At 41.8% G+C, this 26,281-nt stretch overlaps 1 protein-coding gene across 2 annotated transcripts; it reads right to left on the bottom strand.

Moving 5' to 3' along the window:
* Positions 1-733: 733 nt before the first annotated feature.
* ZNF367 (zinc finger protein 367) lies at positions 734-22,871 on the bottom strand. 2 transcript variants are annotated; one of them, XM_044757019.2, is made up of 5 exons: positions 22,144-22,871; positions 9,773-9,926; positions 6,854-6,973; positions 5,434-5,572; positions 734-3,276 (listed from the first exon to the last, which is right to left on the bottom strand). In XM_044757019.2, the coding sequence occupies exons 1-5, from the start codon at positions 22,525-22,527 to the stop codon at positions 3,054-3,056; spliced, it is 1,020 nt and encodes a 339-aa protein (XP_044612954.1). In that variant the 5' UTR covers positions 22,528-22,871; the 3' UTR covers positions 734-3,053. The 2 variants fall into 2 exon arrangements, with proteins under 2 accessions (XP_044612954.1, XP_044612955.1); XM_044757020.2 differs by having other exon boundaries at positions 9,773-9,923; positions 22,144-22,868.
* Positions 22,872-26,281: the final 3,410 nt, after the last annotated feature.

Raw genomic sequence — 26,281 nt, 5'->3', positions numbered from 1 at the left:
TGATTGATTTCCTCAAAAAGATCAAGTTGCCAGTGAATCCAAATAAGGTTTGACTGCAAAACAGTGAAGTTCCTTTTAATGACAATCATATTTGCATTTAATTGGCTTCTTTGTACATACTTCAGGGACCTAAGTCACTGTCAAAATCTCACCCTTACTGTTTAAATCACAGCTCACCGAGAGCTGCTTGTGAAATTCTGTTGTGCAAGCCTGAACGGGCTGAAGCTTACCATTTTAAGTACCGACTAAAGACCTACCAAAAGTAACTAATGAAACAATTAAATCAATTTGCTTTACTCAGAAAAGTAAGCAGGACCTGAGTGGATTCTTGGGGAGATGACCCCAACTTCAATACATCCTGAATGTAAGTGAAATGAAATCCCAGTTCCTGATGACCCTAACAAAAGGCCTGCGATGGGGTGACCTTAGTTTAATACTCAACTGCACCAGTGTATTTTTAACACTGTAATAATGAACCAGAGGAAGTTAAATGAATATCTATAATCTAAAAGGCCATCCTTTCAAAGTAAGAAAAAGCAATTCACACTGGTTAAGTAAACCTAAAAAGACGCCTGGGATGAGACAGGAATGAAATATAAAATGCACCAAAACAATAACGATAGAAAAGTGTGGGGCTTTAAGAGACATTTCTATCTTTTAAATTTTTTATATCATGGTTATTCCATTTTTGATAGGAAAACAAATTATAAAGGGCTCAAGAATGAACATATACTTTAAAGTGTAAATTAAATTTTTATTCAAAGCATCTTTTAAAATTACAGCATGTTTATTCTGATGCTGTTAACTCTGCCAGACTACAGCTTAGCCCTATGAAGCACAAAACACTTCAAAAATTTGAATGTAAACCACATTTTTAAAACAAAAAGCAGTCTGAAACACCTCAAATTTTAGATGCCAATGTATTTTGTCCAAGTGTATAGCTTATATCAAAAAATAACATTTTAAATATTTCTGAAGTAGTTGTAATCATTTCTTAAACTCCCAATTATACAAAAAAAAGAAAAAGTGAATATAACTATTATAGTTGACAAAAGCTGACCAGAGAAACAAACAAACAGAAACTCTTACTTTTGAAGCCTTAAATTTTATTATCTGTGACACGGCAAGTATTTGTATTTTTTAAATTCTTACTGCCCTTCCCTCTTTAGATTAAGTTCATCAAATTCTAAATTTCCCAAGGCTGATGAGTGCTGCTTTTCATAGTTCATTTAAGTCATATTTGAGGGGAAAAAATTCTAGAGAAAATGTTGAAACCGAAACCAAGAAAATTCAGATGCTATAGTCTCTCTTGTGTATAAGTGCTCCAAATTAAAATTCCATATATCAGATTACAAACAAAACTCTTAGACCATTACAAATATAAATTCTCTTAATAGGAAAAAAATCCCACAAGATCTGTAATTTACTATACAGAGGAATTACACCTTTAAAGCATGTCCTCATCATACACATTATTTGTTACTATCGTCTTCCACACTTTCACTCCTTGTCAAGACATTTACACACCTCCCCTTCCCATGGCTACGTATTTTAAACTATCTGTGTACTGCAACACATTGGGATTTTTGGATAAAGAAGCCTAATTTTAGATAACGTTTAAAACTACATCTGTAGGCTACTACTTCAATTTTAAAAAAAGGCACTGAAAAGCCCATATTTTCCTTCTGTTATTCTGAGGTTTACTCCAATTAAGCAATCTATAAAATTACCATGCTATGCATGTTATTTAAGTTCTGCTTAAAACAAAAGCTAAAATGGTAGAAGTTTATGCCTACATAAAGGAAGTGAACTGCTCAGCTCTTGATTTTTCTGTTCATGCTTCAGTACATAAGGTGGTATTTAAAAACTTCATTTATTTGGAAGAATAGTTTAAAACCACCACACAAGTTAACACACTTGCAGTTAAAACTATTCCAGAAGCCTACTTATTTGAGTAGCTAATATTTTCTGCAGTGTTTAACTGACAGCTAAGTTGAGTGAACACAAAATAGCTTGGCATGTTATTCTGAAGGAAAGCAAGAAGGTGGATTTATGCACTGGAGATATAAATAGGAGGCTTCTGTTTGCTAATAATTCTAAACAAGCAGTACAATTAAAATTTAGTGTTTGCTAACAAAAGATCTAAAACAGTTCATTACAAAACAACCCTGCAGATGTCCCTTTTATCAATAAAAGTCCAATTGTCAAATCTCATTACAGGGCCCATAATATATAAAAAAAAATACCAATTACCAAGTTACCTAGACTTTGCAAGATTAATCACTCAATTTCAGCAAATGAGAAATATGAAACGTGCAAAAGTTCCCAAGTTAACAAGTTAGGGATGACAAGTGCTTTTCAAACCTGAACATCATAGTGAGTTGTAAAGCCTAAGAAAGATAGAATAAGATTGATTTTACTCCAATTTTGAAAATTCTGAACGATTGTGCATCTTATGAAGATCTTCAAATATCTATTTTCTTCTAAAGTCCATAACTTAGAACATCTTCCGAAATAGTCAGTTTTCCATTTCTCTAGTCTTTTTAGGCACACTATTATGCAATTTAAAAATGTATATCTTACACCCATTTCTTATACTTTCTTGTTTGCTTCAGTGTTTACAGTATTGTTAAACATACTAATATACATTGTTAAAAATGATCTCATAAATAATCTATTTTGACCTTCTTTGGCTACATTTACCAATCTGTTTTTTCATATAAGTGTCTTATTCAGAAAGTGCTTCCTGTGAGAACTGCTTCCAATGAATGCATTAAACTTGCAAAATCTAGCTTCCCACAATAGGTAGTTTTCTACCCTGTACTACAAGTCCCATATTTACAAAATATTTTAAACTTTACAACAAAACCAATACCATATAAAAAAAGTGCAATTCTCTCTCACCCCATATTCTGGGGCAATGACATTCTTCATAAATTTCTACAGAATAGCAGCCTATGATAAGCAAATAAGGTGCTTAGCTTATGCCCAAGGATCTACTTTTTAAGTACGCTGGGCAGTACTTTTGTACAGTGGAAAAGTCAGTGTTCAGGCTACTGGCGCAGTGGCGCCCCTGTCAGGTTGGCGAGCTCTATGAGAGCGAGGGCTCCGTGCAGGCGCTCGCGCTGCTCCTGCAGCCGGCGCTGGGCACCGCTCTTCTCGTCGTCCTCCTCATCAGACTGGAGGTATTCCAGGGGGTCCTGCTGCTCCTGATCGGCCTTCTGAACGAGCTTTCCTTTCAAGCTGGGCATACGCTGCTCTCTTGTTTCCCAATACCTGTATGAGATGCATAGGCATTAGTCATATGGTACATGTGACATTCTCAAATGTTTACTTTTTTAAAAAAAGGTTCATTACCACGGTATTATTTTATGTGTTTCAGTTTAAAAAGTTATAAAGTGATTTCACATACATTATATATATTTCCCATTACAGAGGAAAAACTTCAAGTTCAAGAACTTGAGGAACTTGCTCAGATGTCCAAAATCAAAACTGGCAGTTCTGGGTCTCATACTCAACTCTCTAATCACATGTTTTCGCTATTAAACTATAGCTGCCTTAAAGATCATATGTGAAATAGATTAAAGTATAAAATATAGACATAGTAGAACAAATGATCATTAGAAACCTATTTATCCTATCCACAGAGGGACAGTGACTTGACGGAGTTAACTATGAGAAACTTGAAACCTACAAAATATGACAAATAGTATCTATAACACACGGAGCCTATTCAAAAATTTAAGAGCACCACCATTATTCTATTACATAGCCAACTGATAATTCACAAGAAAAAATGCAAATGTTCTACTTTTTGGTAACTAAAGAAACACATATTTAAATGACAGTACCATTATGTACAAAAATGTCCATAAAAGACTGGTATATTTATATTCATAGTGGCTTTATTTGTAATAGCCAAAAACAACCTAAATGCCCATCAACAGATAAATGAATAAACAAATTGAGGTATAGCCATACAATGGATTACTACTCAGCAATAAAAAGAAATGAACTGTTCATATACTTAACAACATGGGTGAATCTCAAAATAATTATGCTGTGTGAAAGAAGCCAGACAAAGAGGAGTACCTACCATATGACTTCATTTGTATAAAACCCTAGAAAATGCAAACTAGTTTATAGTAACAGAAAGCAGATCAGTGTTGTGTGGGGAAAAGGAGGGCAGGGAGGGGCAGGAGTGATGGATTACAAAGAGGCATGAGGAAACTTTGGGAAGTGATGGACATGTTCACCATCTTGATTGTGGTAATGGTTTCACAGGTGTATCCATATGTCAAATGGAATCAAATTATATATTTCAAACATGTACAATTTATTGTATGTCAATTATACCTCAATAAAGCTGTTTTTAAAATTACATACAAAAAATAATACAACTACTAGATTTCAGGAAATCCAGACTACACAAACTGGAGAAGTTCTGGCAATACTCAGAGATATAAAGACAAGGACGACCAACAAGTTTCTGGCTTGGACAAAATTAGAGATAATGGGGCAGTGGGGGCCTGCCAGGAAGAAGAGGGAGGGAGGAAGTGATGCAGTAACAAAACAAACATAATCCACGCCCTTGTGGACTTACAGTCCAAATAAGTGTGACGGAGGTTCTGAAAGGGAAAATACATTGTGTTATAAAAGCATCTCTTAAATGGGTCTAACCTTGTTTGTTTGGGAGGTTGGTAAGTCGGTTAGGGAAGAACTTCCTGAAGTGATGCTTAACCTGAGCAACAAATGAAGAATGAGCAGAGTGGCCAAATGAAGAGGGAAGCGAGCATCCCCAGCAGAGGGAGCAGTGAGCACAAAAGCCAGGAAACAACAGTGATAGTGGTGTGAGGAGACAGGATGCCCAGGTGGCTGAAGACAGCTGCACTGCCAGAGGGAGGCAGAGCTAAAGCAGCACACTTAGGAATTCCCCACCTCACCCTGAGTGCAGAGGATGCCGATGGAGCTGGGGAGGGGCCTGGTCAGCAGCTGCTGGTTTGTATGCAAGAGAGGACTCCTGACATCAAGATATCCTTGGAGAAATTTTTTTATATTGCCCCCCTGTTGCCATTAAAAAAAAATAAACTGAGGGGCTTTTCGGAACTTTAGAAGAATCTCTCACCTCTATCCCTGCAATGATCAACACATATCTAGCTCTAATATACAGAAAATGAAGAGGGGCTGCACTAACAACAAATGAAACATAATACACAAAGAACAGTCCTTTCAAATGGGGTAACTCTTGCTTTAGTTTTCTATCACACACAGATCCTAATAACACTCCTGTGGTTTAAGGAAATAAAGCACCATTTCAATTTATTTTATAAAGTGTGTATAAAAGCGACTTATTTAAAATGAGAGAACTGTTGAAGTCGCCAACATCCACCCACGCTGGGTGACTTCTGCAGGGGACCCCAGGGAGAGCCTTACTTTGCCAGCCACTCCGCGGCAGCCTGGTTGTCCACAGCCTGGTGCTTATTGAGAGCGTCTGTGGGCTCCTCCCGCTTCAGCCTGGCATAAGGGTGCTTTGGACAGTGGCGGTTTGCATGGGTGAATCTGCTCAGGCAGCCTTCAAAACACGAAAGCAAACACTTATCAGAATCTGTACATCCAGCAGACATAGAAAGCATTCGGTTTCACTGGTATCTGAGGAAAGTAAATTGAGACAATGAGATTTAGCATTCTGTAACTTGGAGGAGAAAAAAACCCCTAAGCATAGTATCATCACTGCCAGTGAGGGAGGATGGGAAGACGGTTCTTTCACCGCGTGGTCATCGCAGAGCAAATGCATCCAACCTCGAGGGAAAGCAATTGACTGGCACGAGTCATAAAAACGTTCAAAACCTCTGACCCGGGAATGCCCTTCTTGGAACCGATCTTAAGGAAACATCTCAAAAGCTGAAAAAAGATTTAAGTAGGAAAACTTGGCCCTCAGCTTTGTTGGTAACAAATTTTAAAAAGAAATTAAATATTCAATATTCCAACATTGAGGCCATCATCACATACATGCTTAAGTGGACTCACTGGATGAAAAAATGTGCAGACATCTGTAACAACTTACAGCAATCAAGAAAAACACAGAGCAGCAGAACAACACTGTATTGGATGTTAAATGTAACCGTAAAAATGCGCATGAGAAAAACACCTTAAGATGTGATAAGAGATTAAGAAAATCACTTAAGAAGAGTGATAAGAAATTACAAACAGCAGCAGTGTTAAAATGGTAAAATCCCCGCTTTACTGAGGATTCAGACGATGCTGCGCTTCCTTCAGTTTAACAGTCCAAAGTTTAAAACCAAAGTAAAACCCTACTCTAAAGGCTGTATTTACTTTTATAGATTTTTCTACTGCCTATACCTGGATATACTATTTTTGATTGCCCTTTAAGATTTTTATCTAAAAAGAATACTTTATTTAAAAATCAATCTTCCCAGAAATTGAGCATGGATCACAATTAGCAAGAAAGAAAGCTTACGGTGTTTTATGAAATTTTTTATCAAAAATCTCTCCTCCCCAAAAATTCAAGCAAAAGTTTTTTTTTTTTTTTTTGATGAGGAAGATTGGCCCTAAGCTAACATCTGTTGCCAATCTTCCTCTTTTTTTGCTTGAGGAAGATTCTCCCTAAGCTAACATCCACGCCAATCTTCCTCTATTTTGTATGTGGGTCACTGCCTCAGTGTGGCTAATGACTGGTATAGGTCCACACCCAGGAACCAAACCCGGGAACCTGTGCCATTGAAGCAGTGAGCAAACTTAACTACTATGCCATGGGGCAGGACCCTAAGCAAAAGATATTTTAACTTTTAACTCACATCTAGTTATTCCATAAACTTAACTCCTAACACCGTACCATTTTCTGAACAAACAAAAGGTTTCTCCCCGGTGTGAAGACGCTGGTGCGTTTTGAGCTGTCCACTTTGAACAAAGGCTTTTCCACAGTCTGGATAGTCGCACAGATAGGGTCTCTCACCTAAGTAGACAGATGGTATCTATTATTTCTGAGACAATAACAAGAGAAGAGGAAGGGGCAGGGAGAGAATCCACCTTTATAGAGGTCATGACTCCAACCCACAACAAAACACATCACAGCTCTACAGAGCTGCAGTGGAAACGCTCATGAGAGCGCTTCACTACCCAGCAGCTATCCACCTGGAGGCACAGTAAGATTTTCTTCAGGCCTTGAGTTTTTAGGTGCCCAGGTTCAAATCCTTGAAGTTACCATCTTTGGCTTAACCCATATTTTTTATCCCCATAATCCAGATCACTAGCTCTTGCTGATTCTTTAAGATGTCTCCCACTCCTGCTTTTTAACTGGCAGGCCCTCTCACCTAGACCCAATCCTGGCTGGCCTCTAGTCTCTCCCCCTGCACAGACTTGCTTTAGTCATAACAACTACTCCATAAATCACTCCAAACCCTACTACACTTCTTGAACAACTGAAAATGATCTGCTGACTTTTAAATGGACTCCTAATATCTATAATATAGCTACTGGGCTAGGGAGCAGGGTTGATATTTACTTTCCTCCTGGACACTGATTCTGGCCATGAGACAGTTCCTCATCTTGTTCTACTCCCTAAAAATCCCATCTTCTCTGCCCATTCAAATCCTCCCAATCCTGTAGGCTCTCAGTGAAACTCCTCCTACCTTCCCTACCTCCAAATCATTGAACTACGTATCCCTTCACTAACTTAGTATCCTTCGTTGTTTACCGATAGTGGGACTCTCCTTACACAAAGATGCACAATACCTTACACTCCACTTCAATTCCTATACACAACATAGTGCTAGGCTCAAGAAAGTGCTCAAAAATGTTGTTCAATCATAATCAAACTTATGATTCCTTTTCTTTTTTTTGTGAGAAAGATTGGCCCTAAGCTAACATCTGTTGCCAATCATCTCCATCTCCTCCCCCTCCCCCTCCTCCCCAGAGCCCCCCAGTACATAGTTGTATATTCTAATTGTAGGTCCTACAACTATAGGAATGTTGCCTCAGCATGGCTTGATGAGTGGTGCCGTGTCCACGCACAGGACCCGAACCGGTGAAACCCTGGGCCCCCGAAGCAGAGTGCGCAAACTTAACCACTTGGCCACAGGCTGGCCCCTAAACTTATTATTTCTTGATAAAACATTCTTTGGTTGACAATTATACAACAGTTCTTCCAATATGACTCAAAGAACAGTAACAAGTCCTCCCTAAATTTGTCATTATTTAGAAATGTACTAAATGGCTATGAGAGTTGGACATAAGTTAATAAAACACAGGAGGTAGGTGGGGGACATTTAAAATAGTAAGAGAAAAGCTTTTTACAAAGCGTGCACTACGAGACCCTAACCACACCCTGCAGACCTCAGGCTCAGTTCCCTGGCAGCCAGTGCAGGAGGGCAGGGCCTAGAAGCATCGGGGGCACCACAGGTTAGTGGTCGAGCAGGACTGGGGCTCAGGGATCTCTTCATTATGCCAGAGTCTTGAATCTTATCTACAATGGCAACACATACTCTGAAGCCTGTGAACCAGTTTTCTGGGGGTATTTCAGACTAATTAGATTGAAAAAAATACAAAAGTTCTCAAAATCAGATATTTCAGTAAGTACTAGTTTTACTGAGTGGTACCTAAAGTCAAAACCTCTGGGCCACCTTAGTTTATAATAATTCAAAATTAAAACTTTACCCTTTTTCAGGGATTTACCTAAGAAAACTATATTCTAGCATATTATTAAAATGGATCTTTTCAAAAACTAAAAGGAAAAAAATAAGGAATGGATGATGCAAATAAACATAGTGGAAAAACAGGGGACTAAGGGTGAATGTCTAACAGTACCGCCCAACAGAAACATAATGCAAACCACTTCTAGGAGCCACATTAAAAAAGTAAAAAGAAACATATTATCAATTAATTTCACCTATTTTATTTAACCCAATATATCTCAAACATTATCATTTCAGTATGTACTCAATATCAAAAATTATTAAGGATATTGTTTATTCTTTTGTTTCAGACTTAGTGCATTGTGCACACACTGCCCATCTCAACGTGGAGAAGCCGCATTCCCCGTGCTCAGGGCCACATGTGCTCTTCCCGTAGCTGCAGCGCAGCTCCAGGTCTAAAGAGGTAGTGGTTTGGCACCTCGGCGTCCTCATCTGTAAATTACTCGACACCGTCACTAGAACCCTAAGTCTCCTCCCGGGCCCAGCTTTCTCTGTGGCAAGAACAAGAGCCTTTATATATCGTTTTTTCACTCTCTCTACGCTATTTAAAATGCAAGTATAATTTCTCCACACAAATAAAGATGTATTATAGTCTTGGGAAAGCTACCTACAATACATTTAATTCTGAAAAATTACTTCACCTTAGAGTCAATGGCTAGGTCAAATACTCTGATGACACACTGAGGACTCTAGAAATTCTATTAAAAACTTGCTAAGTACTGTTTTAGTATGTGGCCTACAAATCAGTTTTAACAATTACACAGACAACTTAAGGGCATGTCAAGTAAAATTCAGGTAGGTAGAAGGATAGAACTAAATTTAGTAATAACATTCCTGTGACAACCAGCTTAATTACCATGATAACTTTAGAAGTCACATGGTAGCAATGTTCAGAAAACCATCCCTCCCCACCAGAAAAGAAACTGACTATACAGTGCCTATTTTAAAAAACTTTACAATTGAGAAATCTAAGGCAACTAAAAAATTAATTTATTAGCCCAAACATCAAATCAGCTTTTTAAGTATTATTTTAGGCATTCTCTAAAATTTGCTCAACTTACCCGTATGAGTCCTTTTGTGGGCCTGGAGCGATTTCTCCCGCGGAAACACCCTATTACAGATGTTACAACGGATTCTGCTGGATGAGTGCTCTCCTTCATTTATTAAATCCCGGACAGTATCTGCTCTGGGTCTACCACGTCGGATCCCATCCTGCTAACAATTTGTATAAACATTAGTATGATTTCTCGGACTCCTCATTAAAGCAAAATATCCTAATAAATACTTTTTAAAAATCTTTCTTGAGTGACATTGAGAATGGCACAGTAGGTAGTTCCAAGGGCCCATCCCTCCACAGATCACTGAAAAATCGAGCAAAACTATCAGAATCAGCTTTGTCACAATTCCAGAAAATAGTCAAATTTACAGCTCAGCAAACACTGAATCAAGAAAAAGGCAACGTAAAACAGTAGGAAATTGTTTGCAGAGTTTTGACATGCTACTGCCCCTCCTCATCCCCCACAGTGCTCTTGGACAGCAGCCTTGATCCTCAGTGCAGGAACCTAGTCCCTGGTTCCAGAGAGCAGAGCGGATCTCATTCTGAAGGAATTGTGTTTGTCTGTTTTGACCTGTCTGGGGGCTCCCTGAAGGACTGAAGCAGGGTGCTTGTCTTTGTTTTGCCTACCTTAGAGCTCTCTCAGGGCGGAAAAGCAGCTACACAGAGAACATTGCTCAAAAACCCTGTAAGGCACATAACAACTTGCTGCTAGCTGGGACAAAAGGTTTCAACCGAGGCAAACAAACAGGCCAAAAGCCTGGGAAGAAAAGCTGGGGAGGGAGTTTCTTTGGAATTTAGGGCATTGCAAAGTGCCCACATATCCTAAAGATAGGAATTTAGAAAGCCACACACCTGCCAGGAGCAGGAAGCATGCTCAGAAAAGATCTGAAAAGGCCCTAAGCTTTCACCTGTAGCTGATCTTCAGGCTCAACATAAGCAGGAAAGGAGGCTAAGGCAGGTTGCAAACAGTCTGGCTCAGCAGTGCAGGAGAGCCACGGCACAGAGCCCTTCTGCCAAGATTAGGAAAAAATTTTTTTTCTTTTTTTTGGCTCAGGCATTCAAGGAAATCTCTCTCAAAACATGAGCTGACTACAAGCTAAAGAAACAGACTTTAGAGAACAAATACAACAAAGAACAGAGATTAGAAAAAATAGTTTAGAAAAGTCACCAAACAACTACAACCCACAGCACAACAAAAACAAATTCTGAGAAGAACCTGATTTCCAGAGTTTACCACAGTATAATATTCAAAACACACAGTTTTCAACAAAATATGACAAAGCATGCAAAGAAACAAAAGTATGGTCTTAACACAGGAGAAATTAATAGAAATGAACCATGAGGAAGCAGACATTGGACTTACTAGACAGAGACTTTAAATAAACTGTCTTAAATATGCTAAAAGAGGTAATGGAAACCATGGACAAAGAACAAAGAAAACCAAGAGAACACTGTTTCAACAAATAGAGAATATCAATGAAGAACCAGAAATTTATTAAAAAAAAGAAATTCTGGAGCTAAAAAGTACAATAACTGAAATGAAAGCATTCACTAGAGAGTTTTAATGGCAGACATGAGCTGGCAGGAAGAAAGAATGAGCAAATTGGAAGATAGGTCAACTGAAATTATCCAGTCTAAGAAAGAGAAAGAGAAAAGAATGAACAGAGCCTAAGACACCTGTAGGATGTCAAGTGACTTAGTCCGTTTGGGCTGCTATAACAAAATATCATGGACAGGGTAACTTATAAACAACAGAAATTTACTTCTCATAGTTCTAGAGGCTGGAAAGTCTAAGATCAAGGTACCAACACGGTCAAGTGAGGGCCCTCTTCCTGGTTCATAGCCAGTACCTTCTCACTGTGTCCTCATGTGGGAGAAGGGGCAAGGGATCTCTCAAGAGCCTGTTCATAAAGACACTAATCCCATTCATGAGGGCACCACTCCCATGACCTAAGCACCTCCCAAAGGCATCACCTCCTAACACCATCATGTTGGGGGTCAGGATCTCAACACATGAATTTTGGAGGGACATGAACATTCAGACCATAGAATCAAACGTACCAACACATACATAATTGAAGACCCAGAAGGCTGGAGAGAAAAGGGCAGAAAGAATATTTGAAGAAATAATGGCTGCAAACTTCCCAAATTTGATAAAACAGAAGTCTAAACATCCAAGAAGCTCAATGAACTTCAAGAAGAATAAACACAAAGAGGCATACACAGTGAGATACATTAAATCAAACTATGAAAAGACAAAGACAGAGAATCTTGAAAGCAATAAGAGTAGAAGTGATTCATCACGTACAAGGAGTCCTCCGTAAGATTGACAGTTGATTTCTCAGAAGAAACTATAGAAAACAGTGGGATGGCATGTTTAAAGTACTGAAAGGAAAAAAACGTCAACCAATAATCTTATACTCAACAAAACTATCCTTCAAAAATGAAGAAATTAATTGGGGCTGGCCCAGTGGCACAGTGGTTAAGTTCACACACTCCACTTTTGCAGCCCAGGGTTCGCAGGTTTAGATCCCAGGTATGGACCTACACACTGCTCTTCAAGCCATGCTGTAGCAGCATCACACATATAAAATAGAGGAAGATTGGCACAGCTGTTAGCTCAGCGACAATCTTCCTCACCAAAGAAAAGAAGAAATTAAGCATTCCCAGATAAACAAAAGCTAAGAGAGTTCATTGCTAGTAGACTTGCCCTACAATAAATCAAAAGAGAGTTTTCAGGCAGAAATGAAAGGACATTAGACAATAACTCAAAGCCAACCAAGAAATAAAGAACGCCAGTAAAGCTAACTACATAAACCAGAATTATTGTGTTTTTGGCTTGTAACTCTTTTCTTTCCTATACAATTTAAAAGACAAATGCCAAATATATTTAAAACATTGTAAACCTATGTTAATGGAAACATAATATAATAAAATGTAATTTGTGACAATAACAAAAAGGGGGAGGGACAGAGCTGTATAGGAGCAGAGTTTTTGTATATAAAAACTATTGAAGCTAAGGTGGTATTAATTTAAAATAGACTGTTTTACGTTTAAGAGGTAACTTGAAATTCCCAGGGTAACCAATACAAGACTAACTAAAAAATAAAAAGGAAACAAGAAAGGAATGAAAATGGTACATTACACAAAAATCAACTGAACACAAAAGAAGGCAGTAATGGAAGAAGTGAAAAACAAAACAGGTATGACATACAGAAAACAAATAATAAAATGGCAGAAGTAAGGTCTTCCTTATAAGTAATCACTTTAAATGTAAATAGATTAAATTCTCCAATTAAAAGGCAGAGATTAGCAGAACGGATTAAAAAAAAAAAATGATCCAACTATACCAGTCTACAAGACTCACTTTAGATCCAAAAACACAAAGAGGTTAAAAGTGAGCACATTTAACATTCCCCAGATCTATCCTGGGGATATTCTTGCTTTGCATGTAGGCCACAAAGCAAGTATCAATAAATTTTAAAAGACTGAAATCATCCAAAGTATCTTCCCTGACACACATGGAATGTAACTATAAATCAATAACAGGAAGGAAAACTGGAAAATTCAAAATATGTGGAAATTAAACAACACACTCTTAAACAGCCAACAGTCAAAGAAGAAATCACAAAGGAAATTAAAAAATACTTTAACACAGATGAAAATGAAAACACAACATATCAAAACTTATGGGACACGGTTCTTGGATCGGAAAGCTTAACGTAAGATAGCAATGCTACCCAAAGTGATCTAGAGATTCAATACAATCCCTATTAAAACTCCAAAGACCTTTTTCGCAGAAATAGAAAAAGCAATCCTCCACTCAGATGGAATTGCAAAAGGCTCCAAATAGCCAAAACAATATTTAAAAAGAAAAACCAGGAGGACTCACACTTCCCTATTATGAAACTTACTACAAAGGAATGGCAATCAAGACAGTGTGGTACTGGCACAAGGAAAGATGTATAGACCAATGAAATAGAATTGAGAGTCAAGGAATAAACACACATCTATGGCCGATTGATTTTCAACAAGGGTGCCAAGAACACTCAATGGGGAAAGAAGAGTCTCTTCAACAAATGGTTCTGAGATAACTGGATTTCTACATGCAGAAGAATGAAGTTGGACCCCTACCTCAAAAATGTACAAAAATTAACTCAAAATGCATCACACACCAAAATGTCAGAGCTGAAACTAAAACTCTTAAAATAAAACAAAGAAAACTCTTCATGACCTTGGATTTGGCAATGGATTCTTAGATATGGCACCCAAGCATCAGCAACAAAAGAATAGATAAACTGGACCTAATCAAAGTTAAAAACATTTGTGTACCAAAGGACATTATCAAGAAAGTGAAAAGACAACCTACAGAATGGGAGATAATATTTACAAATCATATATCTGATAAGGATCTACTATCCTGGATAAAGAACTTTTACAACTCAACAACAAAAAGGCAACCCAATTTAAAAATGGGTAAAGGATTCAAATACACATTTCTCCAAAGTAGTTATACAAACAGCCAGCAAGCCCATGGAAAGATCCTCAACATCTTTAGTCAACAGAGAAATGCAAATCAAAACCACAGTGAGGTTAGTTATAGCTCAATAAAGCCCAAAGAAAAAAACTTTAATCTAATTTTTTAAAAACCCACAAGGAAATACCCCATCACGTCAACTAGGAAATACTCAAAAAAAGGGAGGGGAGAAATAAAAGCGTTTTTTGGCAAGGATGTGGAGAAAGTGGAACCTTCATACACTGCTGGTGGGAATGTAAAGTGGTTCAGCCATTGTGGAAAAGTTTTACAGTGTGGTACAATGTCATATACATATGTACATATATATATACAACGGAATACACATACACACACAGTGGAATGTTATTCAGCCACAGAAATGATACATGCTGCAAGGAGAATGAATCTCAGAAACAGAATGCTAAGTAGAAGCCAGATGCAAAAGGCCACAACTGTATGAATCCATGTAATGAAACATCCAAAATAGGTCAGCCCATAGAGACAGAAAACAGATTGGTGTTTTCCAGAGACTGCCTATAGAGGGGAGTAGGGAGTGACTACTTAAAGAATACAAGGCTTACTTTCCGGGTGATGAAAGTGTTTTAGAACTTGATATAGGTGATGGTTGCACAACACTGTGAATTACTAAATGGCATTAAATTATACTTTAAAATGGTTAATTTTCTGTTATGTGACTTTCAGTTCAACTGAAAAACATTAAGGAAATCTGAATATATGGTATGGACTTCAGTTAAGAAGGTATCAATTTGGTTCATTAATTGTAACAAATGTATCATAGTAATGCAAGATGTTAGCAATAGGGGAAACTGGGTATGCGGTTTATGGGAACTCCCGGTACTATCTTAACATTCCTATACATCTAAAACTAATCTAAAATAAACATTTACTTGAGAAAAATCTTTCTTATTTCCCAGGTAAGTTAATTTTTATACATACAAGTTACATGAAAAAAAAATCATAAAAAGACTATGTACTACATCCAAAATGAAGATGCTTTTACTGCTTTTAATATAAAAACCTAAAGCCTTCCAAAAGCTTAAAAACATCAGCCTCAAACCTTGATGATAAGCTACAGCAAAATTCCCTTCAATCAATTTTCACTTTGAAAGAAAAGCTCAATCTCAACATGGATGAGTTATCTTATAGGATAATTTAAAAAATTCTTAGGTAGTAAAATCTATTTCCACAACAGCCAAGGGGTGGAAGCAATCCAAATGTCAACCGACATATGAATAGGTAAAGGACATATAATATAATGAAAAATTATTCAACCTTAAAAAAGAAGGAAACCCTGCCATATGCTACAAAACGGATGAACCTTAAGGACATTATGCTAAGTGAAGCAAGCTATTCACAAAAAGACAAACACTACATGATCCCACTTACATGAGATATCTACAGGGGTCCAACTCTTAGAAACAGAAGTAGAATGGCAGTTGCCAGAGGCCATAAGAAGGAAGAAAAGGGGAGTTCACTGGGTACAGAGTTTCAGTTTTGCAAGATGAAAAAGTTCTAGAGATCCATTGCACAACAATGTGGACACAGTTAACGCTTAAAAATGGTTAGGATGGTAAATTTTGTCATGTGTTTTTTGCCACAATAAAAAAAAAAAGAATGTGGGAAAGTTCTGTGGCAAATTATATTATTATAAAAATATTGACTGCCCCTCTCTCACTGTGGGCCCTAATGAGGCTACCTTGGCCCTATGACTTGCTTTGGCCAATAAAATGTCAGTGGAAATTACATGTGTGACTTCTGAGCAAAAGCTTTAAAAGCCATCATGTGGTTCTACAATCTCTCTTTTCTCTCTGCCTTGAGACCCACCTGTCTGTTCCTTCTGGGTCACAGGATGAACAGGACAAGCAGCACACCTGCAGTCAGCTCTCACAGGACACATAACATGAGCCATGTTTAGAGTGAGATTGAGATTCTGAGGTTGCATTCTGCTTTAGCCTAAGCTAACTGAATCAGGCACATTGTTAATAAATATTTGTTGATGGGATAAAGATCTCATCAATTCCTTATTGATACTGAGACGGCCAAAGAGGTACATAACTGATGTCTTTTTCCAAACTTATATAACTCTTTAAGAAGTTTCCTTTATGATGAAGCTAGCAATTAGCAAGGTCCTCACTGGATTTTGACTTACATATGTTTACATCCAAATTAGCAAATCAATATGTGGCGATTATTGGTGGTTATCAAATACTTTCACCTTCCCCTTCTTTATTCCTTGGCTGTGATCCTCACTAGCTACATTTGGCTCTAGCCTTTCTTGCTAAAATTGTTAACCCAGTGTCAGCAAAGTGAGATCTAACCAGGAATAAAATTACAGACTCAACTGCCCTCATTTAGTGAGCCACAATAATTGTACAGATTGTTGCTGGTTATGGTCATATCATGAATAATTTTAAATTTTGTTTTTAAAATGCAAAATAAATAAGCAGAATCTAGGATCCATAAAAATAGCAGGTGATTCTGTAAAGAAAGAAACGTAACATGAGGGTCAGCCCCAGGGGCCTAGTGGTTAAGTTCAACACGCTCCACTTAGCAGCCCGGGTTCAGCTCCTGGGCATGGACCTACACTGCTCTGTTAGCAGCCATACTGTGCTGGTGGCCCACATTCTAAAAAATAGAGGAAGTCTGGCATGGATGTTAGCTCAGGGTGAATCTTCCTCAGCAAAAAAAAAAGAAATGGAACATGAAATCAGGTTAATTAAAAATCTTAGTGATACAACTCCTCTGTCATGAAAGGATCCTTTTCCTAATATTTTTTAAATACATAAAAACATATTGTTGACTCTATTACAATTTTAAGTAACGGGTTAATTAGTATCAAAATTTTAAGATTATCCATTTTCTCTGTTTCTGGTAAAAAATAAATAACAAGCATGTTTAACAGGGAAGGAGATAAATAAAAAAAAAGTTAACCATTTGGCTCCTTCCCAGCAAGTCTAAGATCTTGTTTCAGCTACAAACTACACACATTTTCTAAATGAGACATGGAGAGTTGAAAAATACAACATAATACAATATTCCACCGACAGACAGGTGAGCCTTCACGAACTACATTCTTTCAACTAAGAAAATTAGGCAAGGCAAGTAGTCATCTAAAGCCCTAACTGAATCAAGAGCTTATTTTAATCATACATATAAAAATAAGCACCGTTACACTTAAAGAAGACCCTTTTCATTTTGCCTTAGCAATAAGAAAACCACTTTTCTAGGTACATTTTCACGATAATAGAATGTTAACTCATCAGCAACTAGGTATACCCATAGCCTAAGAGACAAATCTTGTCAAGACTGCTTGATGATTCAGAAGAAAAAATACAGCTAACAAGAAATTCTGAGACATCGTATTGTCATTAGGTGGCAACTGCTGCAAAATAAGCTTCTTTCCAGTAAGAAACAAAATGAATTGTCAAAAATGTCTGCACACTTTAGTAAATTTGATTTTTAAAATAGAATCTAAGTACCTCCAGAAGGTAGATTAGTGATTTTGAAAGTGTTTTCTAAAATATTTCACGATAAATGTTTTGAGTTTTCAATGTCAATAACTAACTTTAAAAAGTTACTTGATAAAATTTGGGTTATTTCTCAAGCCACTTAGGATAATGTACACATTTACCGAGGCTTTAGAAAAAGTTACATTCAAACTTGGTATCCATGTGATTACTAAAAGAACTAAGTCATTGACACATTTTGATACAATGTAAAATTCAAATAAAGTACACAAACACAACCTAGAAGGAAGAGATACAGGTCTCAGAGGGAGGCACGTGTACCTTGACAAGAAAATGAGAAAATGTGACTGATCATATTTCCCTTTTCGAATTCAGATTTAGATGCAAATTTCCTACGGCTCACATATCTGCTTGCTGACCCTTCCCCCACCTTGACCTATCCGCACAACTTTCCAGGTCTTCATCTGTATCCATCTGTTGTATTGTGTGTACCTGCCTAAAGCATCTCAACTGAGACAGAGGTAGGTATAAATAGTGTGTATTTCATAAGTCTACTTGCATCAGCTTAATATTAGTCAATTCACACATGACACACACAGGAGCGACGTCACGTAGACAGTGAGAGCGAGGATTCCGCAAGGTTCCAGTCAGTTCACACATGACACACACAGGAGCAATGCCACGTAGACAGCGAGAGCAAGGATTCCGCAAGGTTCCAGTCAGTTCACACATGACACACACAGGAGCGACGTCACGTAGACAGTGAGAGCGAGGATTCCTCAAGGTTCCAGTCAGTTCACACATGACACTCACAGGAGCAATACCACGTAGACAGTGAGAGCGAGGATTCCACAAGGTTCCAGTCAGTTCACACATGACACTCACAGGAGCAATGCCACGTAGACAGTGAGAGCGAGGATTCCGCAAGGTTCCAGTCAGTTACAGGAGCGACGTCACGTAGAGAGTGAAAGCGAGGATTCTACAAGGTTCCAGTCAGTTCTGCCACTTACCACATGATGTTAACTAAACTTAACCTTACAAACTCTTTTCTCTAATTTCTTCTTTTTCATCAGCTAAACAAATTAATTAAAGAATTCAATACAAAGCCTCTTGGTTTGCTGTGCCAGGCAACAAATGGTGGCTACTATGTTAAGATGACGCTATGTTTAACATGGTGGTAGTGAAAGATTACTACACACTAATCAGCTATTTGTAACGCTACGTGCAGTCTAGAGGTTTGAAGCGTTCAGGTGATTGAAAGGGGAAGCAAGATAGGCAGCCAGCAGGTCCTGAAGGAAGAATGGTGTCTGAGGCTATGCAGAGAACTCAAACCACGCAAGTCCCACAGTGGAGAAGTGACTTCACGAATGCAGTCTGAGTACAGGGCACAAGGGCACAAGGTGGGGAGGCTTGGGATATCCTATGGCAGAGGGAAATTAGACCTGCTCCCTTCCCTCCCCAAATTCTACAACCCAGGAGAAGATAGTGCTACGCAATCTTGTGATGAGGGGTCAAAATAAGTTGGGTAAATGATGGAAGTTCTCCTCAGAGGCAGGGGAGGCGATGCTGTGCAGGAAAAACGAGAGAGCAAGCAAAAGCTGGCACTGGGTGTGCAGGACTCAGATGTTAACACTTCCCTTGGGGGCAGTGGCAACAAGTAGACAGTAAATGAACACAAATGTTATTCTCAAACCCACAGCTGTTTTTGTTTTGTTTTTGGTTTTTTTTTTGAGGAAGATTAGCCCTGAGCTAACATCTGCTGCCAATCCTCCTCTTTTTGCTGAGGAAGACTGGCCCTGAGCTAACATCTGGGCCCATCTTCCTCTACTTTATATGTGGGACACCTACCACAGCATGGCCTTCTGAGCGGTGCCATGTCCACACCTGGGATCTAGGCCAGCGAACCCCGGACTGCCAAAGTGGAACGTGCGCACTTAACCGCTGTGCTACCGGACCAGTCCCCCCACAGCTGTTTTTGCCTCTAACATGCATACTGAGAGAAGGGAGGAGAGGAGAGCATGTGACTGGCACCAGTTATAGCAGACACTTGTCTCCCATCTTCCCAAAATGTGAGCAGACTCAGTCAGCATGATTCGCCCATGATGCACATGGAGATAAAGAACTACAAGGACTTTAGAGAAGGACGACAAAGTAAAGGGCGCTGGGACTCCCATCTCTAGTCCAGGGTATGCTGATCACAATCAAACTAGGGAACTGCCTTAAATAAAGGGATAGTCCAGACCTTTCCCCCTCAGGATGGGGAAGCAAAATGAATGGATTTTTGGAGCTGTATTTGGATTGCTTCATTGATAAAAGGACAAATTAAAATCAATTAATCTAATAATTTATGAAAGTTACAATAGGAAAGACTGTGAGGAGAGGGGGAAAAAAGTGAGATATAAAACAGCCTTTTCACTTTTACATGTTCTTCATAACTTCTGGTATATTTAACCTCTGTAAAGGGGTAGACAAAGTGAAAATAAAATTCAACCTGTGCATTGTGTGAGCAGCTTTTAGAAAAGGTTTATGTGAGGATAAGTCTGTTTTAGGTAAAAAAGAACATACCTATAGATTTTATTTACCTATGATAACATTAGCCTTCTTGGATAATCCAAAATTAGATTGTTATAATTAAGAATAAAATAATAGGGGCCGGCCTGCTGGTGCAGCAGTTAAGTTCCCACGTTCCGCTTCTCGGCGGCCCGGGGTTCACGGGTTTGGATCCCGGGTGTGGACATGGCACCGCTTGGCAAGCCATGCTGTGGTAGGCGTCCCACGTATAAAGTGGAGGAAGATGGGCACAGATGTTAGCTCAGGGCCAGTCTCCCTCAGCAAAAAGAGGAGGATTGGCAGCAGATGTTAGCTCAGGGCTGATGTGCCTCAAAAAAAAAAAAAAAAGAATAAATGCAAAATCTTTCACAAGTATTTGTGCATGTATGCCCTTACGTAGCTCAACGATAAAATAACCTATTAAAAAAAAAACAAAACGACTAAACATGTAGTAGTGCTAAATATGTCAGCCCAGAAAAATATCTAGGCTACCCAGCCAGCTTACTAAGGTCTACCTAGAAACAGTCGACAGTGATTGATCCCTTCACAAACTCACTCAGCACTATTATGAATATTTCTACTGCCTGTTCTTTCAAATTTTTACTGAAGCCAACTTTAAGAGCTGAAGTGCATCAAAGCACATCATTTTACAACTGTATAGTTCTTTAATAACAATGTCATTAGTGAGATAAAGTGTATCAATTTTCTCAGGGCTCAAACAACACAAAGATTTAACATGTTTGCTACTGCATGTAAAATGATAACCAAACTTGTTTCAGTTTATAAATACAGCATTTGCCAATATAGGTGCACTTATCCATTAGATGACTTTCTTGTTTTACCTTTAGCGAACTGCTTATCTTCTATGCCACCTAACACATAGAAACTGAGTATTAACCTTATGTTAACACCATTCATTCATTCATTAGACAAATACTTACTGAACACCTTTATTCAGTATTTACAAAGTGTAAGGTATCAAAGTCGAAGAGTTTACCAGGAGAAACGGTCCCGGCTTTCCTGGAGCTTACAGTCTATGCAGGTAAGTATACGTCAGCAGAGAGGCAGCCCGAACACAGGCTCCAGGACTAGGATCCACAAAAGCTCCACGAGGTCCCAGCTCTCCCACTGCCCAGCTGTGTGACCCTGGGGAGGTCCCTTCACCAATGTCCCTGGGCCTCAGATGCCTGATCCGTCAAACGTAGGTAGTCGCATCGTTCCCAGCTCTGAAGAGTAGGAGCCTGGGCGCAGCGCGAGGTCAGCCACCCCAGCGGCCCCAGCCGCCGCGCGCGCTCAGCACCCAGCCGAGCGGTCCGCAGCTGACCGACAGGCAGCCAGGACCCACTCCGCGGGGAAGGTGGACCGAAGGCCCCTCTTGCTCCGGGGCTGTCGCGGCAGGGCATCCTAGCAGGGCCCGGGAGTCCACCGCGAGGGGCAGACCTGCGCAGCCCCGCCCTCCCGCACCCACAGGGCAGGCCCCAGGCCCGCGGGCCCGCCCCGCTACCGGGGTGGGCGCCGCCCCCGCGCCCCCGGCCGCGCTCCCGCCCGCTGCACCTGCTGGCCCCACGCCTCCCGCGGCACGGCCTCCCCCGGCGGCGTCACGTGACCATAGCCCCGCCCCCCCCCCACCCCCGCGCGGGGGCCCGTTTTTTGGCGCGCGACAGTGACGTCAGCGTCCTGTCACCCGCCACCGCCTCGCAGCGGCCGCAGCGACCTCGCGTTTTAAACTCGGCCCCGCCCCGCCCGCCGCGTCCGCGGGCGCTGCCGGCTCCCGGCCGCGCCGTTAACGGGCCCGCCGCCCCGCGCCCGCTGCCCGCTCACCTTGAGGGGGCCGCTGTCCGGGCTGCTCGCCTCCTCCTCGTCCTCCCCTCCCGAGGCGGCAGGCGGGGGCGCGCCCCGGCCCCGCAGCCCCGGGCGCTCGGCGGCGGCGGGCAGGACGGCCGCGGCGGCGCCGCCCGCGGCCCCGGGGCTGAGCGTCACGTTGTGCGCGTTCTCGCCCCAGCGCCACGGGTACACCATGAAGTCGCTGAAGCCGGGGCTAGTGGGGACGAGCGGCGGCGGCGGCTCCGGCTCCCCGCCGCACGCAGGCTTGACCGGGGTGGTCCTGATGACCGACACCAGCACCCGCTTCGGGGAGTCGTGGCAGAAGATGACGGGCGGCGGCGGCGGGGCGTCCGCCATCGGCGCCTCCACGCCCCGGATCATCGCCCGGCCTCGATGCGCAGCTCCGGCGGCGCGGCCGCACCCCGCTCCCGGGTCTGGCCCTGCGCTCCGCTCGCCCGCGCTGCTCCGAGTGGCGGCTCAGCCCCGTCGGCTCATGGCAGGCGGACGCGTCCCGGAACCCTCAGCGCGGCCCGGCCCCGGCGGCCCGGGCCGGCCCCCAGCGCCGTCGAGCCGCCTCCGCCCTCTGCGCCCCTCCACGCAGGCTGCAGCGGCGACGGAGAGCGGGACGCGCGGCGCCGAGCCCCGAAAATAACAACCTGCCGCCGCGGTCCCTGCCCCGGCTTTTCCCGCGTTACATTTCGCGCCTGGGCGGAGCCAGTCACCGCGAGGCCCCTGCCCGCTGGCCGCGGCGGCGAGTGACAGGCCGCGCGAGCCAATGGCCGCGCCCGGCCTGCCTTCCAGCGGGGCGGGGCGGGGCCGGCGGCGCGCGGGTCCTGGCCGCCGCGCCATTGGCCGCCGCGCTCGTGTTTTTTTCCGCCTGGAGGGCCAACTGCGTTCGAAACTCCGGGGCGGCGCGCGCCGTCGGCGCTGGCCGGTCGCCCGCCGGAGCCCCGCCCCCGGCCCCGCGCGGGCGGTCAGCGCGGCCGCCGGCCGGAGAGGGCCCGCCGGCGGCTGTGGGCCCCTCTTCCCGCGCGCCGGGAGTTTAAAGGGCTGCGGCCCGAGGCCTGCCTGCCGCGCGAGGTGCCAGCGGACGCCGGCGGCGCGGCTGCCCAGCTGTCGCACTCGCTGTGTCCCGGCTCCGCCCGCGCCCGCCGCCTCCACCGGGCTGGGGGCTTCAGCCCCGGCCGTCGCCTCCCCGCCTCGCTTTCCCGTCTATGTAAAGCGGGGTCGTTAGGAAGTGGTCTCCGCCGCCCCTGTGCTGCTCGGGCGCCGAGGGGACAGGAACGCGGGCGTGCGCCCGCCCTCGCCCGGGGCCACCCCCGGCGTCCGCACCGACGTGGAGCTCCGGGGCCGCCGGGTGCGGTCGTTCCACGCTGTGCGTCGCCCTCGCCCGGGGACCCCAGCCCGCAACGGAGGGGTGGCTGCTGGACGGCCCGGGAGCCGCAGCCTGACAGTCGCCCGCCGCGCGCCCGCGGGGCTCGGAAGCACGGCCGGCGGAGGACGCGGCGAGGTGGAGCGGCGGCCGCGCTCGCTGCAGCGACGGACGTGGCCGTGTCTGTGTTGTTCTTGGTTGTGTTGCCGCGGCCTGGCCTGACTCGTGGTGGGCCTTCGATCAGTAGTAGCTGAGTGAATGAATGAATATCCAGCAGGTAAGGGTTGGAATTGTAATTAAGTTAGAGCACATCTGCGTAATAGATACCTTTATAGAGCCTCTCTCCCTCTCTCTCACACACATACACAAATACACAGCTGTGCCTAAGTTAGCCACAATTGTTTAAAAACAAATTTAACTTATATGAACAACTTCTAAGATACATTTTTTAAGTGGTAGAAAGGGAAACATGGAATAGTATGATTTCATTCATGTAAAAAAGGTGGGAAAGAATATAAATATACATTTTTGCCTTTAGATATACAAAATATCTCCAGCAAGATACACAAGAAATTGATACATCAGTTGACTTCAAGGAGGGGAATTATGTAGCTGGGAAACAGAAATGGAAAGATACAACATATAACTCTTTGTATCTTTTGAACTTTGAACCAAGTGAAAGTATCCTCTCAAGAAATAAATAGTATATAACTACCATTTGCTGGAGGACTACTATAATAATAGCATATATCTACTGATAGCCATATACAATAATATGGATGGATGCTTCACTTGCATTCCACTACCCTCAACAATTCTGGGGGTAGACATTACTATTCCCATTTTACAGATGAAGAAATTTGAGGCTGGTCCAAGGTCACATAACTCAGTACATAAATCCTTTGGAGGGATGGCTCTGAAAACTGCCTATGGATTATACCTCTCAGAGTCGGCTGAACAAAAGGAGAAGGCAGCTCAAAAATGGGGCGCCACATTTCTGAAACCCATTTCTCATTCCAAAACTTTCAGGTTCGAGGGGTTAAATCCAATTTGACATTTTAATAAATAGTTCATGTGGAAAGCTGAAAGTTCATCTCTCTTTGCACTTAGTAAATATTCATTTTGTTTTTACAGTTTGATGCGAAATGACTGCACCATGTTTTTCTGAGTCAGTTGGAAGGGAAATATAATCTGTCTATCTTAAAAGATAGTGAAAAGAGGGGCTGGCCCCGTGGCCGAGTGGTTAAGTTCGCGCGCTCCGCTGCAGGCGGCCCAGTGTTTCGTTGCTTTGAATCCTGGGCACGGACGTGGCACTGCTCATCAAACCACACTGAGGCAGCCTCCCACATGCCACAACTAGAAGGACCCACAACGAAGAATATATAACTGTACTGGGGGGCTTTGGGGAGAAAAAGGGAAAAGAATAAAAAATCTTTAAAAGGGAGAAAAAAAAAGATAGTGAAAAGAAAAAAGTGATATATCCATCACAGATACTCAAATTATGGGTTGAGCAAGATCCAACAGATTAAGCACTAACCAATAGTTACTGTTTAACAGGCCTCAGAGTACAAGATGAATCATTCAGAACCAGGACACTGACTTTCTGCTTCTAAAAATTACTCTTCATCAACAGTAACCTGGCAACTGCACTTGCTCGCCACCACAAGAGAATGAAAGACATGCCAAGAATGTGCAAGGTGGGCAGAGGGTGATTCCAGGAGAAGCGCTGAGGTCATGCAAGATCTGCTTGTTTGGCTCCATTTTAATGCAACCAGGATGCTGAAGTATGTGGATCATATCTCTGATGTCTTTGTTCTGCCCCAGACCTTGAACATCCCGTAGCGTATACTAACTCTGAAGAATACTAAAAGCCATCTCAGGATACTTACTGTGTTATTACAGTAGTCTTTCCAATTGTTAAAAATGTGGGCCTCTTCTCATAGAGATCTATACCTCAAACCCTCTTTTCAAAAGATATTTTAAAGTTTCAAGATGAAATCTGAATAAAACAAAGCAAGATTTATTTGCACTTTGAAAACATGGTATCAATAAGAGCATCTGAAGCTGCTTGATTCCTACAAAATCTTCTATCCTACTTAGTGTGGGAGACAGCATAATATAAATCCTTTGAGATGACTTATCTTCACAGCTAAAAGTACAGATAAAACAGCTTTGCAAATAGATGTAGACAAAACAGGATAAAAATGCCTGACAACTTGTTTGGAGATTAACAGGAAGATATTTTACCATAAAAACTCTCCAAAATAATTTTCTCAGTGTTCTATTTGGCAACAAACTCAAACTTGAGTTCTAAAAAATCCTCTTACAAAGACAAATCTGGGGGAAAATGGTTTCCTATAACATTTCAATGGAATTTTTAAGTTTTAACCACAGGAAAATATCTGCGTAGATCAGGTACATTTTTCATCTGAAAGAGCCTTCCCCAAAATGTTTCCCAAGAACCTTGCCCATGAGATAAAGAAACATTTTAACATCAGTTTGCCATTTCTACGGTCACAAATGCCCAAATATCTCATAATGAGCAATGGTGGTATTGCTGATTTTCTTTCAGTTTCAAGTAGGAGATCTAACTTGGGTTGCAAGTAAGAGTAAGCCTGTCAGACCAGCTTAGAGAACAAAGACAGAATTATTCAAAGGAAACAAGGGTGTCTAATGGACTCCCAAGTCAGGATTAGAACCTGGAACTGGACATCAGAACCCTTTGGGGACACATGGTTTCTGGCCTCAGTTCCTCTCTCTTTA

The sequence above is a fragment of the Equus asinus genome, chromosome 23, assembly GCF_041296235.1.
Source record: "Equus asinus isolate D_3611 breed Donkey chromosome 23, EquAss-T2T_v2, whole genome shotgun sequence".
NCBI lineage: Eukaryota > Metazoa > Chordata > Mammalia > Perissodactyla > Equidae > Equus > Equus asinus.
This window is presented reverse-complemented; position numbering and strand designations above follow the sequence as displayed.